The sequence below is a fragment of the Strongylocentrotus purpuratus genome, unplaced genomic scaffold (genome assembly GCF_000002235.5).
Source record: "Strongylocentrotus purpuratus isolate Spur 01 unplaced genomic scaffold, Spur_5.0 spur5_scaffold_2, whole genome shotgun sequence".
NCBI lineage: Eukaryota > Metazoa > Echinodermata > Echinoidea > Camarodonta > Strongylocentrotidae > Strongylocentrotus > Strongylocentrotus purpuratus.
The window spans coordinates 22,350,761-22,370,347 of NW_022145605.1; the positions used below are offsets into that span (position 1 = coordinate 22,350,761).

At 35.0% G+C, this 19,587-nt stretch overlaps 2 protein-coding genes across 2 annotated transcripts; both read left to right on the forward strand.

Moving 5' to 3' along the window:
* The first annotated feature begins 1,323 nt into the window (after nucleotides 1-1,323).
* LOC593086 (glutathione S-transferase theta-1) lies at nucleotides 1,324-13,137 on the forward strand. The gene is made up of 5 exons (XM_792578.5): nucleotides 1,324-1,531; nucleotides 7,821-7,908; nucleotides 9,598-9,754; nucleotides 10,817-10,990; nucleotides 12,554-13,137. Exons 1-5 carry the CDS (start codon nucleotides 1,420-1,422, stop codon nucleotides 12,701-12,703), a joined length of 681 nt encoding a protein of 226 aa, XP_797671.3. The 5' UTR covers nucleotides 1,324-1,419; the 3' UTR covers nucleotides 12,704-13,137.
* A 2,017-nt stretch (nucleotides 13,138-15,154) lies between these two features.
* LOC593074 (glutathione S-transferase theta-1) lies at nucleotides 15,155-19,177 on the forward strand. The gene is made up of 5 exons (XM_792567.4): nucleotides 15,155-15,426; nucleotides 17,214-17,301; nucleotides 17,813-17,969; nucleotides 18,387-18,557; nucleotides 18,782-19,177. The coding sequence occupies exons 1-5, from the start codon at nucleotides 15,315-15,317 to the stop codon at nucleotides 18,929-18,931; spliced, it is 678 nt and encodes a 225-aa protein (XP_797660.2). The 5' UTR covers nucleotides 15,155-15,314; the 3' UTR covers nucleotides 18,932-19,177.
* Nucleotides 19,178-19,587: the final 410 nt, after the last annotated feature.

Sequence of the window (19,587 nt, forward strand, 5' to 3'; positions counted from 1 at the left end):
CACCCAAATTGGCAGTGCTCTTCATTTTATTTTAGTGTGTAGACTTGACCTTCGATCTCAACAAATACATCCAGATAAATAAAAGTTGCGTTAAAGGTTAAACACATACAGCAGAGGCAAGGTACCCGCCCCTTCGGCGCGCGCCCAAACGCAAACACACACACACACACACACACACACACACACATTTAACACACACCAACGAAAGTACTTTTATATTGGCACATTTCTTTAAAATCCTTTATCTTCTTTCCTCCGTTAAAACGGATATTTTTCTTTCCTCGAAATAATCAACATCAGCACTTCAGTAGAATTCAATATGATTCGAAAAACGCGAAAGCCGTCTCATAATCACGATAATCCTGTTATTTTCATAATTCCAATTTTAATACCTACCGCATATGTGCGATACTAGCTTCAGCTGAACGCCGAATTCGTCACCCTTTCCGGGACCCTTTCCCGGTTTGAGTACTGCCAAAACATGAAAATGGGCATGATCCCACAAAACAACTATTATTGTACTAATAATAGGGACACGCAAAGCTTATCAGAATTTTACAGTATATAATAAGGTATCGTTGGCCATTGTCCGCCAGCGCAGAGTGATGCATGGGTTTGCTAAGCTTACTGAATCTGGCCCCGAGTTTATTGCTTACAACAGTCCAATTACAGCCTCTTGTTTTGGGTTTGTTTTTGTTTTTTAGTTAGATAAAAAGGAAAATTAAAATAGTGGGGTATTCTCCCAGAGACCAGGCTATTTTTTAAAAGTTTGGAATAAATTAAAATTCCATTTTAGTATTTAAATTCATGCAGATTGATATCTCCGGGCTCGCGCCCATAGGGTCTTATTAACTTTTAAAAATAGCTATACCTTTTTTCATTTGTTTTCCATTCCCTCAAGACTCACATGCTGGTCAACACTTAGCTGTCGTTCGATTTCGTGTCCTAGCAAAACATGACCTTCGATCAGAACAAACATATGATATGAATACAATTTACAGATAAAGGAAGGTCATAATTGTTTAAGGTCTCGAGGCATTTTCCTTTCCCCACTCCCCTCGCCTCCCGTTACAAAAAGTACACATTTATTCAAGGATTGATGTCGCTGTAACCGATAAAATAAAACACAATTTTTATCAATTTTTTTTACAGAACCTAGCTTCAAAATCGAATTTAGGAAAAGGAATACTGCATTCGTACCATACATGAAATGGTGAAAAGTGTTATCCAAAAACCCTCTCCTTTATTTCGAGAACACCGTCATACCTACCAGACTTACAGGACAGAGTTCGGTGATTCACGTGACCTGTCTTTGAATCGTCATATTGCCTCCGACCTGAAGAGTGGTACTTCTGGATCGATCATCATTGTCGAAGGGTACACTGTCTCTTGGTCCACTTCTTACGAAAGGAATTCATCATGGTTGTCAAGGTTTACGTTGATTGGCGCTCCCAGCCTTGTCGGTCTCTCATCATATTCCTCAAGAACACCAAGATTCCCTTCGAAATTGAGACGATTACTCTGAAGGATGGTAAGCTTGCCAATCTTTTCCTCGGATCATTTATTATGTTTATCTCATAATTTCCACCCGAAAAAATAAATATTTTACGTCAATTATTGATACCCATCAAATGACACTCGCCTACACCCACAACAAAAAGTGAGTCACCCTTACTCAAATTGATGAGTCACTGGTTTGTCCGTACAGCGAAACACTTGAAGGATCATGTGAGTCACTATGACTCGATACAAATGAGTCTTATTTATCTAAGAGACTCATTTGTATCGAGTCATAGTGACTCACATGATCCTTCAAGTGTTTCGCTGTACGGACAAACCAGTGACTCATCAATTTGAGTAAGGGTGACTCACTGTTGTGGGTGCATCATGACATAGACCCCCCTACTCCCTAGGCCTATCACACACATACCATACCATGCCAGAGTCACTGTCCACATTTGCAATGGAAAATATATCCTAAAATATCACATTTTAGCGATGTAATCGGTGGTCCCGCTACCCGAATCTGAAAAATCTACTTTGTACGCACTAAATTAAGCCTTAACTTGAGATTTATTTGTCACCTATACTGTCACGAAACAATCTTGAATTAATTCGTTTTACATCAAATAACAAGGATCTAGGAGTTTCGTTGTATAAAACAATGATGCAAGATCATGCATGTTTTCATTCGACACGGCTTCGTGCGATACAGTAGAATCTATACACTATGAACATGACTGACAATGAGAGCGGACAAAATATACAGTTCCTCAGGTAGACAAAGGAACATCCCTTCACAGCTATTATGTAAAAAGGCGAATATGCATGTGACACCTGTTCTACACATTTTTACATAATAGCAGTAAGGGATGTTCCTTTGTCTACCTGAGGAACTGTATATTTTGTCCGCTCTCATTGTCAGTCATGTTCATAGTGATAGTTAAGTTACACACAGCCTCATCAACTCGAGTGCGGATATCGTAAAATGAACGCATGCATCATTTGTATAATAATCAGAAGAATCAGCCCACGAATCCAGTCATAAAAATCATCGTTTAAAACCATATGAATAATTATGCGTACCAATTTTTCACTAGCTGCAGTCAAAACTCTTCTGAATCCAAGATATAAGATGGCGACGTCGCGTCGTCGATCGGGAATTCAAATATGGCTCGAGAATGCGCATTTTGGATGAAGTCACGAAAACATGCGCGCGCATGCATACAGCCTCACTTTCAAGTTGACTCACTTTTTTCTTCTAAAATGCTCTTATGTCGATCTTGACTCATTTCTTACGACCATGTGAGTCAGTCGAAGCATTTTGCAAATGCGTCAGCTCATGATTGACACACTGGTGAAATATAAATGAGTCAATAGAGACTCATTGGTTGTTACTAATGAGTCAATTTACACCTGACTCACGAAAATTATGCTTAAATGTGTCAAATGACTCACTTTTTGTTTTGGGTGTACTTGTCTGGAAACGAAATGCCTTTGTAAGTTTTGAATGTCTCAAGCAAGGAAGCAACCACTTTGATACGAAAGTTTACTATTCTTAGAGTTTTCAAAACTCTTATTGGCTCTGTTCCAGACTATAAGCAAATATAATGTATATTTTTAGTATATTAGCTTTCTTGATTTCGGCACTCCTTTCTCCATTTCAACTCTGGATTTTTCTCTTTTTTTTGAGGAGGACCTTCAGCAGTTTAAAGTAGCATTTCGAGTTATAATAATGATAGTAAGCAAATAATTACCGTTGGTGTAGGCGATGGGACAAACTATCACTTCCGAGGCGATCTGGATGTAGCTATCTTTCCGAAGCGAAGCTGAAAAAAGATGGCGTATAAATTCAGATTGCCGAGGAAGTGATAGTTTGCCATCGCCTAAAACCAAAAGGTGATTATTTGCTTTGTATTCCACATCGGAAACATTTCACTTCTTCCGTCATTTTAGAGCAACAAGTCTTTAATTAATTAACAGCTAGCTATCAAACGGTGTACGATACGTACAGTGCATGCAGTATAGTATGGTGGTGTGACCATAATAGTTCGCGCGTGACCAAAGTTCGCGTACTAATACTAAAAGCGCTTAAAGAGGTGAGCAATACGCAGCGTATACAATTAAAGTGCGTTGCACTGTGTAGATAGTACTACTATCTACACAGTGCAACGAACTTTTCTTCTCCCATCAATGATGGGCGAACTATCTTTCATCATGTGACTTACTTTTGACCAATCGTATAGCAAGATTCTAGTATGTGGAATATAATACTATATATCCATCTATCGACTTTGTTGCCAGAGCTGCTGTAAAGATTTATTGTTTACTAGAGGGAATGATATTTTGGTTATTACGAGGTTATTATGAAGGAATTGCTCACGGGGAGACTGTTTTCATGAGCACTTTATGAGCAGATATGGGTATTCAAAACGTCATCTAATGAATATCCAACACATTTTCTTTTTTTTTGTTAATGTGTTGAATAATTATCTTCTCCTGAGGAACATTCAGCCTAGCATATTGCAAAAGTCAATATACCAAAATTAATTGCAGTAATCAAGATATGACATGACGATCATTAATTGCAGGTATTATAGATGGGAGTAGTGGTGAATAAGCGTTACCATGCTTGCATGAAATAATTGTAAATGTATTCATGTTTATCAAGCTTAAGGTTTTTTAGCCCATTTTAAGGGGTTTAATATTATCATTTCTCGAAAACTTGAGATTGGATTTCAAATGCAAATAAAGAACACAAACATATCGATAGCAATGGTAAAAAAAACGTACACAAAGTCAAAAAAGCTGTCGAATCAGATTCACAAAGATATAAATAACAATGTGCTACAATCAAATTATTACACATCAAAGAAATTGAAGTAAGCTCTTGTGTACAATATTTCATAATGATTGTATATGACGTCATAATTAATTAGAGGATGTGTGTTTGTAAATTGAGCAGTTTGTAATGAAATTGGTAATCTAATGGATACAAAAAAAAGGAAACTCAGGTCAAGAAATTTGCATAGTTTCAGAATCAAGTTTGATAACTTAAGAATAAGAGTGAAAACAATGCATAGTTGTGCATATGAGTTATAAAGCACCGGCCAGCCTGTCTACTTCCTCTACACGTCGCTGACTATCTATTATATCGGTATGCCAACATTGCCCATATCCTCTTCAAAGATTCATCAATCAGTTTCAAGAAGGTTTGAAGTGGGACGATGGACTGTAAACAAGTAAAAAAAAAATGTCCAAATATGTTTGATCTTAGTTAATATTAAACCTGTTATTAGTTTTTAATATCTCATTCTGTATCTCAGATAGTTCTTTCCGGTCAAGAGCACCTTGAATTAGACCTCTTAGAATAGGGTTGTCACATCCGCAGCCTTCCCACGACTCACCCCTTTCTTTTCTTCTGGCTTATGTCGAAAGGGTGGGTAGCGTCGGGTCGCGGCGCGTTGACTTGAACGCGACCATTCGTCCAAAGACCCCCCCCCCCCCGGTTTGGCCGTAAGGGTGCGTTGGGAATGTAGCGTCGCGTCGCCTTAACTTGAACGCTACCTTTTGTCCAAAGCCCCCCCCCCCCCCCGGTTTGGCCGAAAGGGTTCGTTGACTAGTCTTCCACACCAGTCGTTTATAATAGAATTTACGGAATAGTAATTTAAGTCTTCTAAATTCAAATAATCAAGATAGGAACAGATTAAAAATCAAATGAAACTAGTTTTTACGTAGTCTTGCAGATCAGGCGTTTATAAGAATTAAATCAATTAATGAATTCAATAAATATTTTTAAAAGGCCAAATAAAAATAAAAATCCATTTCTTTCTATGTATAGAATTCTTTTTTGATGTAAACTAGTCATGCTTAACAGTCTTTACAAATAAAATAACAAATAAATAAATAAATAACGGAGTAGGCCTACCACCTTAATGCACCCTTTCGCGACAAGCGCGGGCGGGTGGAGGGGGTGGGGGCTTTCTGAATTCCATACATAGAAAGAAATGTATTTTATTTTTCGTTATTTTAATAAATAAACGACTGATATGCAAGACTAGGTAAACACCTTTATTAGAAATTTTAGATACCATAGCAGTCAGACCGCAGCGTGCGCGATAATGAGGCTGTACGCTGATTTTTACTCAGCATCTCTTTGGTAATCTCGTGCATTCACGTGTGCTGAAATTCACGAGATTTTCCGTGAGATTTGTAAGGGTGTACAAACAGCTGCTTTTGTGGTCGATAACTTTAGTCAACGGTAATTACTCTAGAGATCTTCAGCTTCAGTTTGATATGAAACTTGCCATATTTTACAATTTTGAAACAATCTTTTTTCACCACTTTTATGGTCGTTATTTTTGTAACATTTCAACAGCTATTTTGTACCCGGAATTTCGCTTTTGGTTCCTGACTTTGGTACATAATTAATTTGTTTACTTTGAGATTCGTTGGAAAGATGAAAAGTCACTGATCAAAATAATGTCAAAACCTAATTGACGCAAAATCATGTTTTCTTTATAATCATAATAATTAAGACCCTAAAACCCCGGAAATTACCAATTTGTTCTTTCTATGATGGCGCGAAATTGTGTGATTTCATACTCGTGCACGCTCGCCGTCTGAGCAATGACAATGTATAACTGATTATTAAACTCCAGGGAGCTCCGCCGCGCCACAAACTGGTCGAAAAAAAATAAGAAAAGTGATTAAAAAGGAAATATTGTAGAAAATAATTATCAGAAGAGCAAATTACGTATGTGATCCAGGGTCCTTCGATCGTTTGCATGACTGCTTGCGCGCACGTGCATTACAGGCGCACGCCACAAAACAAGGATACTAATAACATGTTTTCAGAATGTTAATAAACCAAAGCGGAACATATATGACGTAGTTGACGTAGTTGACCAATCAGAACGCTGTATTATCACATCGGCAAAGTTGACTACTTTTTTTAATTATTCATAAACATGAGCGTGATTTTTTTTGGTTCCTGACTTTGGTACAGCGTAAAATAAAATAATTTTGATATCATTGTAAAGAAAAATATTTATGCTTTATGCTGATTATAACATCTTCTTGACGCAAGAATGATTTCTATGTGAAAATCAGCCCTACTCTTAAGATAGATTTATCGTCGAAAAAACCCATTTTCAAGGCGAAATATCTGTTTCCAAAATATATCTAACATGATTGTCATATAAGTATATAGAGAGTGCAACTTCTTATCTTTAAAATAAGACCCATTTCATGAGAAATATACAATTATAAAGGCAAAAACTGCCGATCGGGAAGACCGTCTGCACTACTCATTACGTATGCAAGACACGTACATTCTTTCATACGTGCTGAGTAAAATAGAGGGTTTTCGCACCGGCTGCGGTCTGACTGATAGTAAAATGTTTGATTGTGTTTCTTGTTATTTATTGATTTAATTCTTATAAATGCCTGATCTGCAAGACTACGTAAAAACTAATTTGATTACATTTTTAATCTGTTTCTATTTTGATTATTTGAATTTAAACAACTTAAATTTCTATTCCTTAAATTCTATTATAAAAGACTGATGGTAAAGACTAGTCAACGCACCCTTTCGGCCAAACCGAGGGGGGGGGGGGCTTTGGACGAATGGTCGCGTTCAAGTCAACGCGACGCTACCCTACCCACCTTTTCGGCATAAGCCTTTTCTTCTTACCTTTCGGTTGTCTGTGGTAGGTGTCTCGGCAGATGTGTATAGGCTCGGTTAGGCTTGATGTTTTCGTATTCATTCTCTTCATTTTCTAGCTTGAGTTCTTCAATAATCAAACATAATCTAGAACGACTAATGGATATACTTGGTTCCAAGGCGGATTTCTTACTGTCACCAGAATCTGCTCATTGGCTTTGCCAAAAACATAGACTATCTCGTTTTTTGGTTGAGCATTTTCTTCTTTCTTTCAATATTTTTTTTTCTTTCTCAAAATGCATATATATATATATATATATATATATAATCTAGATATATCAGTGTAAAAGACATTAATGATTGGTATTTTATACAATGGAACATTAACGTTAGCAAGTGAAGTAGTAATTCTTATCAATAACAAGAAAGGGGAACGATATAACATTAAATTTCATAAAGCTTTCTGTTTTTATGAGTGTCATAACCATTGTTCCAAACATGATTTCAACGAGAAGTGTAATATACCCTTATTTGATTGTAATTTGTATACGTTTGATATGCTATTTATTTATCTATTTTTCTGCTTACTTCCTTATTTATATATTTGTGTACTCATTTAATTATTAAACATTTATTTTTGTGTGCTTCTTTTCAGGAATTCACAAGAAACCTGAGTTTGTGAAGATGAATCCTCTCTGCACAGTACCGGCCATCCAAGATGGAGACTTTGGAATGGGGGAAACGTAAGCTATTTTATTTCACTTTTGTGTGTTCCAGATATCGTTAACTTGTTCTGTCCCCCCCCCCCCTCCCCCCCATTTCTTTTCAACCTTGGATATATATATATATATTTTTGTTAATGCTAAATGAGAACGTTGATATAATGTTTATACAAAAAAGCTGCCCTACAACAACAAAAAACTTCAAGCTAATATAGTTATCAATGTGTTGCATTTGTGTTCACATTTAAAACAAAAATATTTCCACTTAAAGGTACTATGTCCCATTTGCAGGCCAAAAAAATGAAAAAGTTAAATTCCAACTGCATTTGAAAGATAATACTAATTTAGAACTTCCCTAAAAAAGGTGGGGCTTGAAAATGTCTTCAAGTGGGAAAATAAGGACTATTAGTTGTCAAATCGACTTTAGGGCTATAGAGCCCAAAAGTAATAGTCTTGATTTTCAGACAATTGTACCGAATGGTCATACGTTTTATGCTGCGCAAAGATTCAATCAGTTTAATCTTGGCCATCACAAGAAGTGAGTTATTGATGTAGACAAATGCTCATGTACCCTTTACAACTCTTTCCATGTATGTTATTACCAAAGAAGAAAATGCCAGTCAGTCACTCAATAGTGTCTGACAGTGAAGTCTAGCAAGTAAACGGGTTTCCTTGCATAATTTGAATATGAGGACACTGCTAACGTTTAAATTTCACAGATAGGACATACATGATGACATATTCATAATTCCTGCAAAGTTCTACAGCACTTGAGGTTGGCTGCAAAAGGGACATAGTACCTTTAAAGGGCAAGTCCACTCCAAAATTAAATTACTCTCAATAGAAGCAGGAAAACTAGACAAACCAATCTAAAAAAGTTTGAGCAAAATCGGATGACTAATACGAAAGTTATGAATCTGTTATGACATGAAAAACTTTGAAAATCACAAGACAAATTGACAACTAACTCATGAGTCTGTGACGTCATTTCCTCACTATCCACTTATTGTTTTCTTTAGATCGATAATATAAATTTCCCATTTCCCCCCTAAGAATCTTATTTCCTCACTCCAGCATCCAAGTTATATTGATAGTAATATTTTTTTGTGTGGATGCACTAATATATTAAGTAATTTTGTTGAGTTAAATCATGAAAAATGTGAAGTTTTATAAACTATTTTTATAAAAATCAATGATTATGAATATATAATATTCAGAAAATAGTACAAATTCTTCAAAGTTCATAAAAGATTTTTATGAAATGGCATTCACGCAATATGATACAAATCAATCAACCTCGGCAAAGGTATGGGGAAATCAATATTTTGGGGGATAAAAGGGAAAATTAATTGGATAAAATATATAAAGCAATTGAAAAATAGTGGGGGAATGACGTCACAAACTGATGACCAAATTGGAAATTTGTGTAGTGAATTTCATTGTTCCATAGTTTTTCACACCTTTTCAAAAAATCATCACTTCCTTATTAGTTAACCGATTTTTACTCAAATTTGTTTTGCTCTGTTTCTCTTGTTTCTCTTCTCTATTAAAAGCAGATTATTTTGGGAGTGGACTGAGCCTTATAGCCTCTAATACATTTTGGGAGACTTGCTTTGAGTACGATCAGTACTATCCCGCGGGATACCTTTTAAATATCAACATCTATTTATACAATCTATACTACTAAATTTTCTTGTAATAATAATACAGCGTGGCGATTATTCGGTACTTGGCAACGAAGTATGCAGACCTAGTCCCAGACCACTGGTACCCAAAGGACCTGGAGAAAAGAGCCAGAGTTGATGAATACATGGCCTTTCATCATACAGGAACAAGAGGAGGATGCGGTGGGATCTTCTTCAGTGAGGTGAGTTAGAAATGCAAGCTTTGATTTTTTAGTTGACTCAATTTCCTTTACAATTTAACCTAATTTATTATGATAATATTATGTTTATATATTTTATATCCTTAATTTTTTGTTTTATCACTTATCGACATTTAATATTGTTTAATAACAAATATTTTTTTATTTTCTATTACATATTGCAAATGATATTAATTTTGTGTAAGCATTTTTTCAAATTGAGTTATGGAAATATTTTTTTTAATTGAATTGAATTTAAAAGGTGTGCTAATTGTTTTTCATATCGTACCACGTAAACTTTCAAAAATTATATAAAAGTTCCCATACATGCGTAGCGCCCATTTCTGCTCAAAAACAGTGCGATTCTAGTATCAAAAGAAAACATGCAACAAATACAAATTTTCATTTCTATTTAAAAGCGATACGTCTTCGTGCGAAAAACGTTTACAAAATAGGACAATTCTTATTCTAGTAATTTTAGGCAATTCAATTTCAAACTGAAACGGCCGCCTTTCCTCGTGAAAATTACTTGGCTTGGCTTTTGACGAAATTGTTGGCACATTTACTCTTTAGAATTACTTTGTAATGATCAAATAAGAGAAATATATTAGTATATTTGTAAAGCGCTTAAGCATTTGTATTAAGCGCTATATAACAATTAAATATTATTATTATTATTTATATGAAAGAAGAAAAAGAAATTAAAATTCTTTTCAAACCTTAGGTACGCAGTCAAAGGCTATGGCTTACCATGTTACAGGAGTATTATCTCCCAATGTTACATACAATAAAAACATTTTACATTTCGACTTCATTCACCCGAACAACACAGGTAATGTAAAGTATGTAAGAATTAAATCCACATAATAACCGTCCACTCCCCCCCCCCCCGCACACACACACACACACACGCATATATATATATATATATATATATATATATATATATATTTATACATGTATGTATAAATATACAAACATGCTTTACCTTTACGTTTTACTTTTGTTTTGAATAACATGAACAATTATTATTTCGCCTTTTTATATCAATTTATTTCCTTGTAGATCGCCATGCCCTTCCTTTCTGGAGGTAAACAGCATGCTTCAGAGGAAAGGTTGAAGACAGACACAGAGAACCTAACCAAACAACTAGACAAGCTGGAGAATGCTTTCTTGCAGGATAATGATTGGTTGGCTGGAGATGATATCTCTGTTGCTGACGTGCTCGCTGTTTCCGAGGTAAGAAAAATGTCTGACTTGACGTAGAATACAAACCACCAAACAAACAAATTAAATAAACAGACATATAAACAAACGAAAAAATGAATAAGTAAATATACGCGGTGATTAGTTCCTTCAAATCCGGGAGGATAGGCCCATAGGATGAAGTTAATGCATGTCCGTTTTGTGATGATGAATTTCATAAATTTAGGCCTGGCAAAATGAATCACTTACAGAAATCCGTTAAGTAGTTCTGACAGCTCTATCAGATATAAAGATAAAGAAACGAACATTGGAATAAAAATGAAGGATATGATACTTTTTTTCTCGTGATTAACAATCTTTTTGTACAATTTTCTATGGCGTAAACTTAATTCTTTTTATAATTCTGTGTAGGTAATTGACCGCCCGTGTATAGCCGCAATAATTGAAAGAAACAGAGTCAGAATCGATTGAGAAATAAGAGAAGAAAAGCATAACATTATTACACATGCACAGGCACACCGTCAGACACACACACTTAATACGCATCCACCAACTTGCGCGCGCACAAGAAGTCCATTTTTATAGTCCCCATTCTAAACTTTTTAGGCTGAGACAAATTTCCTCATCGAACAATGTACGATCAATACTTTGAAACTCTTTTTTCCTATGAATAGGTTTCCAGCAGATACAAAAATTATTTTAAAAAAGTTAAGTCATAGTTCAAATACTGTTAATTTTCAAGGGCCTATATTCCATGGTCATTTTGACGATAGATCTGAGTATCTAAGAAAAAGCCACACTTTAGAACAAACTTTCTAATATTAAACAATTAATCACTACCTTTTGCTGTTAAATTAAACATGTAATATAAATGTGTCTTGGTTCTGTCGGAAATACATTTTTTCTAGTGCCATCTTTGTTTCACGATTAACTATATTCTTTTGTCATGTGTAAATTTGCAATATTTGTTTGTTATATATTTGTAAAAATGCAAAAGAAAAAGAAAATCAAACAGAAATAAATAAATCAAATCAAATCAAATCAAACAGAAATAAATAAATCAAATCAAATCAAATCAAACTGAGCAGTTTCAAACAAAAACCTCTATTTTAGATGCCCAGATATACCTACTTTTCAATCTATGAAATGATGAGGAACATATAAACCCAAAGGAGTATAAAGAGGTTTGTGGTGGATACGGGGGTTCCCGCCCACCCGTTTGCTTCTTGGATTTTTTTTCGTTTTACCCTGGCCAAAACGACACTCAAAAGAGTTAATGAACTTGTTTTTTCTCTGCTTGTCACGGAATTTGCGGACTTTTTGCCTCCCTCTCCCCCACCCCACCCCTCGCCAGAGAATCCAGAATATGTCACTTTTACCGGACAGATTTGATGTTTTTCGTGTCAAAAAACAATATGTGTACGTTATGTATGTAATCTTTGATTGTGTATTTATTTAGAAAATGTCATGGCTAAATCGGATTTCTTTTTTTGTTACGGAGAAATATTGTTTCTTTTTTGTTTTCTCGGATTTAAAAAAATTAACTACTATGAATATAATTACGAATATTTCTCTTTTTGATATTTCACTGATCAGATGATGCAGAATACTATAAATGGACGTGATGTAACAGAGGGTCGACCTAAACTCAAGGCCTTCGTAGATCGTGTGACAAATCGCCTTAATCCTATTTTTGATGAAGTCCACGCAGTCTTGTTCGAATTTAGGGCTAACTACAAAAAATAGATTTCTCAGCTAGTCAGCCACAATGTCGAAAACCGCTAATACTTCGAAAACAGCGAAATACAGTGTCATTGATCAGGTTCTTAAGAAGCAGTGTATACAGTGCCCTCATTTTCCAAAGAAGTATCTATGAAAATACATGCGAAAAATAACTAGGCTACTGATCATATATACTTTTTTGAAAACTGATGCTCTTCACGGTTTCATTCTAATGTTTGCCAATTGAAAAGTTTTGAATAGAATTATCATTTAATTATTTCGAAGATAATTTACCAACAGCATTTGTTTAAAAAAATAATGTATGGATCCGTAGATGTTTTACTATGCAAAGTTTCCCCAGGCATTTTGTACACACTACCTCGACGAGGGCTCTACATTCACTGTGTGCTTTTCGCTGCTTTCGAAGCATTTGCCGCTAAGCATGGATTTTTCAAAAATTGTTCAAAAAATCTTTGAACTCATATCAATTTGCTGTAAAAATAAAAGATGTAAAAATTTTATATAATTATTATTTTTTCTTTTCTTTTTCTTACACTCAATTGATAATGTTGCCTATCATATCTCGGCACATTTTTCTTTTAACACAAACAAACTACTGATGATTAAAGAAAGCAAATGAAACAAGACAGCAACAGAAGTTGCAAAGTCCTCTTTACTTTAAAAACTTTGCGTCATCATCGAGACACCTTTATTTAATTTCGACAAAAGTTTTCTTGTTCTTTAAAGATACACAAATTAATAGTTTCATACTTTTATACTCATTATGTTTTCACCTTTTAAGGAGAAATAAACATTTCAATATAAGGACTGTTGAGTGGGAGAAAGTATTTCAGAATCTCAAGATTAAATATGTACCAGTTTTAGATATTGGATTCACAATTTTTGAATGAAACAAGTCTGCATACAATCAGCCACAACTTCTGAAACCCCTTAAGAGGCAGAATAGTATTAGTTAGTAAGGAGTTTTCGGGAGTTGTGTCTTACAGGCAGGCTAGTTTAGGGGGCTGTCCATCACATATTTACAAAATTAATATATTTCATTGAGAGAAAGCTAGTATTGCATTCAAAAATCATTATGAAATATCGCTCTTGCAAGAGTGTTAAGTGACTGTTTATGTAACGATGGAAGCAAAAAGTATGTGAATTTTGAAAAAAAATTGAAAGGGAGAATAATAAACTATGTTCACTACCAATGGCATGGGTAAGGAGAATTATTTATTTGTCTAATATGTTGTCGTGTGAATGATCGAAATACATACTCAAACGAAATACAAGACACACATAGTGTCTGCTCATTACACTTATATACCATATTGTTGAGTAGGGAAATAATGAATATCAGTATATCACAGCCAATGCCAGACGAAAATCAGTTGTGTAACATGTCAATGCGAAGGATGACAAAAATATGTATGTGCCTAAAAGTTTGCTATCATTATTCAATTTTATCTTACTTAAATTTCAGCATTGAAATCAAATTGTTTGTCAATTCACCTATTTGTTTATTCTAAATGTATTTGGCTCTCTCTTGAAATGAAAATAATATTTTTTATCGAATGTTAAATGTTTAGGATTCCCCGCCTTAAATTCGTTTTGTGTTTCATGTGATATTTTCAAGAGCGATTCGATGACTTCTGTCTTTTATCTTTCTTTTGTAAATTGACAAATATAAAGGGCAACTGACCTTTGCCCCTTACACATCTCCTACCGTTTTAGTTACCTCCAATATTGTGGTTTTGTATGTTTAACCATTCACATTTTAAAGAGTGAAATTTACATTATCTATGTGCACAATTCTCTGCACAGTGAGAAGAAAAGTAATAAAGAAATGAATCAGAGTGTTGTAGAAGGTGAATTGGGAAACAAAATGCCTTGAGATGCACTGTTAATATGAAGGGCTATCAAGAGGAAAAAGTAAGAACTGGGATGGTGTTTGACTTGCAAGATGACGAATCATGTCATTGATAAAATAGGAATCAAGGTTTAGAGGGATAAAGAAATGACTCATTTTGTACCGACCGCATCAAGTACTTCATTTGAATGCACAATTCAAATAAATTCACGACCTCCAACTTCTTGACTGATCGTGAGTCCGCATAAAAGTTGGAAGAGTCAAAGTTAGCTCATAGTAAATAAGATTCTCAAGTTTGTCAATATTTAATATTAGTGGTCTATTGTACCGTCGGAACCTGACCTTCGATCATATCTAACATATCAAAATAGAACTTAGGTATACGAAAGGGGCGAACGGCCAGTCTAGGGGCATACTTCGTTACCCCCTTTTTTCAACGTCAAAGGTTACCATATTTGTATTGTAACCACTGATAGAATACCACATTTTACAATGAAATCTTTCACTAATTCCCAATATAACAATAAATGTATTGAAGAAAAAATACATACAAGATGTATTACTCAACTAGTCCAACCCCTCCCCTTTAACGTCGAAACATCGTCATACCTACCACATGATCATGTCGTAGTTGACCATCCTATGCCCGCTTTGGACGGTCATCTTGCGTCGGATTTGAATAGTGGTCTTTGTTCGGTTGATCTCCATCGTTGAAGGACACTCCCAAGATCTCCTCTCTTTCCTGTTAATAAGGAATCTATCATGGTTGTCAAGGTTTACGTGGACATGCTTTCCCAGCCTTGTCGGGCTCTCATTCTCTTTCTCAAGAACACCAAGATTCCGTTTGAAGTAGTAACAATTAGCCTACGAAATGGTAAGTTGGGCTTATAATTGAAATATTATTATCCTTTTCTCCTTTCTTGTAAGGCGAATTTGGGTACTGTCGGCGAAAACCAGTTTTTTCTTCCCTCATTCTAATTCTTTAGTAACGTAATCATTTTCTTTCGATAGAACAGCTTAGATAAAACCAATTTGTGCGTCTGACCACTTGTATTGTCCGTTAGTGCATATAAAGAACTATTTGAAATTTATTACAAAAAACAAAAAGAGTAGTTTTGTATCAAATGGATGTGGCATTTAGATTTGAAAATTATAAAAAATAGTATCAAACGTTTTGTTCTTATTATCTCCCAGGTTAAGTTATTTGTGAATTATAGGTTCAATTAAAGGGTACCTATTTCGTCCAACTTTCAATAACTTCGGAGGACCCCAGGGTCTGGGACGCATCAGCCCTACGATTTTCAAAGGAGTTTTCCTCCTTGTAAAATCTGAGAAGAAAAATTAATTTAACAATAGGAGAGAGTGGTGTTTGTATTCCAAAATTAAACAAAACAAAAATCAAATTATTTTTCTTACAAAATTATTCTTAATTTGCTATGCATATACGCACAGTGTCCCCCTCCTCCCCCCATCCTTTTGCTGAGTTGAGCCCCCCCCCCCCTCCACCCCCTCCGTCATGGCAGGATATCATTGCCCTTAGAATACACATGTATCTGTTTTTGCAACGTGTAAGCTACATTTTTCAGTAGGTTAAACACTATATCACTTTAGTTCAAATTTCATATATAAATTTAACCATGCTAAAACTGTTTCATATGTAAACTGGATGCAATATAATGCTGGTGATTATTGCACATCAATGTACTCGATGTAATGTTTTAAACTCTGTTCATGAAAGTCGAGGAAATTGAAGACTTACACTGAGAATTTAACTTTATCATTATTCGCATGAACGAAGAATATTCAAATCTGTATAATCATTCATATAATAAATCCTAAGTCGAATAAAAAGTTGCCTATCTCCAAGTGCCTCAACCAATGTCAATATCACGCAATCCTTTTTGTGAATGTCAACACTCTTTACTATCAATATTTGAAGTGGTACAATAGTTGGAATGCAAGTTAGATATCTTTTACAAAATCAAATATTGATTTTATTATATTTCTGTTTATTCTCTGGGGGTTCCTTGATCAAAAAAGAAGTTGCCAAGTTAACAGTGAAAAATATGATACAGCCACAGATTATAATTTTTAAGAACATCATGATTTCATTTACTCTTTCACAAGAAATAATTTAGTTTCGAATCTTGTTCCTTTTTCTCTCTCTCTGTTTATTTCTTTCTTTCTTAGTGTCTTTCTTTCCTCTGTCATTTATTCTTCCTTTTGCCTCTTTATTTTATTGATTATTGTAAGAGAATCCTTTCGCCATAGATTGATGTTTAAGTGCAAAAAGGAACTCAGTCACATTTGTTCTCTCCTAAAAACGAGGTACAGCTAAAAAGACATTTAACATTTGAGCAAATATGTGGCCAAATAATATTCGTTTTTTTTTTTTTTGTTACGACAACTGCTGGTTGATGAACTTATGATGTATTATCAAACTCTAAGAAAATCCTTTACAGTAACTGTTGTGACGCTATTTTTTATCAAAATTGTATTCATAATATTGACGCTTCCCCCACCTCCTTCACAGTCACTTTATACGCTAGACAGTTTTCTCTCATGATTGCGTCATTACGCTTCCGTTGAACAATATGAATCATCGGTCATGTATCATATTGATATTTGCTTAATAGTTGTATCGATATTTTTTCGTTTTAGGTGACCAGAAGAAAGCCGAGTTTACAAAAGTGACCCCTCTGAATACTGTCCCCGCTATACAGGATGGTGACTTCTGCTTGGGAGAAACGTGAGAAATCCCTTCCTACATAACTGTCCCCTAAATTACCACCCCCGATAAATACACCCCGAGAACATCTGCCTTCTGATCAACTGTTACATTTAACATTTACCTTTCCCATGTAGACTCCCTCCCAAGTCATCGACATTCATTGGTATTTTAGATTACAGTCCTCGGGTTAGTTGTCCGGCGTAAAAATACAAATAATGATTGATCTCGGTATAAATACCTAATTATATATATTTTTTAAAGATGTCTAAGCACTATTCCTAATGGGTTTTAATTTACTAAAAAAAGTGTGGAACAGATGTCGTTTTAGTTTATTAGCAACACTTTAGACAGAATGTATTGTTATGTACGTTGGCAATTCCGTACCCAGGAAGAAAATAGGGACCTGCTCGAAAGCTGACAGCTTATATGACTGAATGTTGCACTCTCCCTAAATACCCAACATTCCCGTCCGCCTCGATTATCAGTAGCACTCATATGTATACCAAACTACATTACTTTTTGGATGCAGGGTAGCGATTATTCGGTACTTGGCAACTAAGTATTCAGACCTAGTCCCAGACCACTGGTACCCGAAGGACCTAAAGAAAAGAGCCAGAGTTGATGAATACATGGCATTTCACCATACAGGAACCAGAGGAGGTTGTTGCGGGGTCTTCGTAAATGAGGTGAGGTTGTAATCTGAATTACACTGAATAATATAAGTTCTACTTTCTAATGAATATCACATATTCAATAATATATTTAAAACATTTCCAGAGCTTCAAGAGCTATAAATTGTCATCGGGTTTTATTAATTATAATCGACATCAGACGTAAATGAATTTAGATTTGTCGCAATTTTAGACTCTTGAATTCTGTCCTGCGCATTATTGAAAAGAAGCTAGATAAATATCTTTTTTTTTTCTTAGCGTATTCACTCATTTCAGACCTATTCTTACAACAGGATTTATTCTGGGGAGTGATCGAATCTAATGCAACATTTATTGATACATAATATGGTTGCCTAATGTAATGATTTTTGGTAGGTTGCATTGAAATCGATACTGACAAATTGGTAATTTGTTTCTATTATATTCTTCCAGGTCATATTTCCAATTTTTAACGGGGGTAAACAGGTGCCAGAAGAAAAAGCGAAGAAAGACCTGGAAAACATGAAAACCCAGCTCGACAAACTAGACAGAGCGTTTTTGAAGAACAATAATTGGTTAGCTGGAGATGACATCTCTGTTGCTGACATCTTGGCCGTTTCGGAGGTGAGCAAATTCTTTTTTCTTTTTCCCCTCTTTTTTTTCTTCTTCTTCTGCTACTTCTCTTTCTTCTTCTCCTCCTTCTCCATCTCCTTCTTCCTCTTCGTCTTCTTCTTCTTCTCCTCCTTTTTTCACCTTACTTTCGATCTACGACAGTTTCATCATTCCCCTATTGGCTTTAGGACCTGAAGACAGAAGTCTAAAATGTTTTCTTCCTCTCCCTCGCACAGATGATGCAGAACACCGTTAAAGATCGAGATGTAACGGAAGGACGCCCCCAACTGAAGGCCTTTGTTAACCGTGTGAAGAAGCGCTTGAACCCTGTCTTTGATGAGGTCTTTGCAGCCTTGTACGGATGGAGAGAAAGCTTCAAGAAGTAGAATCACGCATGAACAGTACACTTAAATCACATCAGAAAAAATTTGGACCCATCGTGTCAGGACCGATTCTTCTTTAATTGTTGTATTGTAGTATATCGACATCAAATTCGCGCTATCTGTATTAAAAAAAAAATCTTTGTAGATGATTCGTTATGTGGTAGCCCGACATATCACTAGCACTTCACTTGCATGTCTTGTGTGGTCACGACCACGCATACTCCCATACGTCGGAAATCTTAGACTACAGATGGTTATTGTTATTTTTATTTGTATCATTATTATTATTAGTAGTAGTAGTAGTATAATTATAATTATTTACAAAATTGTTATTGGTATTATTGTTATTGCTAATTTGCTATCAACATCATCATATGTTATGTCATCATTATTGTTACGATTATTATTATTGTTGTTATTATCATCATTATTATTTTCATTATTGTTGATTTTGTTATTATTATCATTATTATTATAATCATCATTATTATTAATAATGTTATTTGATACCTAATATGTGAATTAAACCATCACAGATCAGGGGAAATACTAACATCGTCACAATAGTGGAATACCACAACCGAACCAAACAGGCTATACAGAAAGCACAAACATTACAATATTCCACACGTTATTTTTATATCTATTGAAAATGAGAG

Coding starts and splice junctions, on each gene's coding strand:
- LOC593074 (XM_792567.4), top strand. CDS start 15,315: ATGGTTGTCAAGGTTTACGTGGACATGCTTTCCCAGCCTTGTCGGGCT. Junction 17,302..17,812: donor GACTTCTGCTTGGGAGAAAC/GTGAGAAATCCC, acceptor TTTTGGATGCAG/GGTAGCGATTATTCGGTACT. Junction 17,970..18,386: donor GCGGGGTCTTCGTAAATGAG/GTGAGGTTGTAA, acceptor ATATTCTTCCAG/GTCATATTTCCAATTTTTAA.
- LOC593086 (XM_792578.5), top strand. CDS start 1,420: ATGGTTGTCAAGGTTTACGTTGATTGGCGCTCCCAGCCTTGTCGGTCT. Junction 7,909..9,597: donor GACTTTGGAATGGGGGAAAC/GTAAGCTATTTT, acceptor ATAATAATACAG/CGTGGCGATTATTCGGTACT. Junction 9,755..10,816: donor GTGGGATCTTCTTCAGTGAG/GTGAGTTAGAAA, acceptor ATTTCCTTGTAG/ATCGCCATGCCCTTCCTTTC.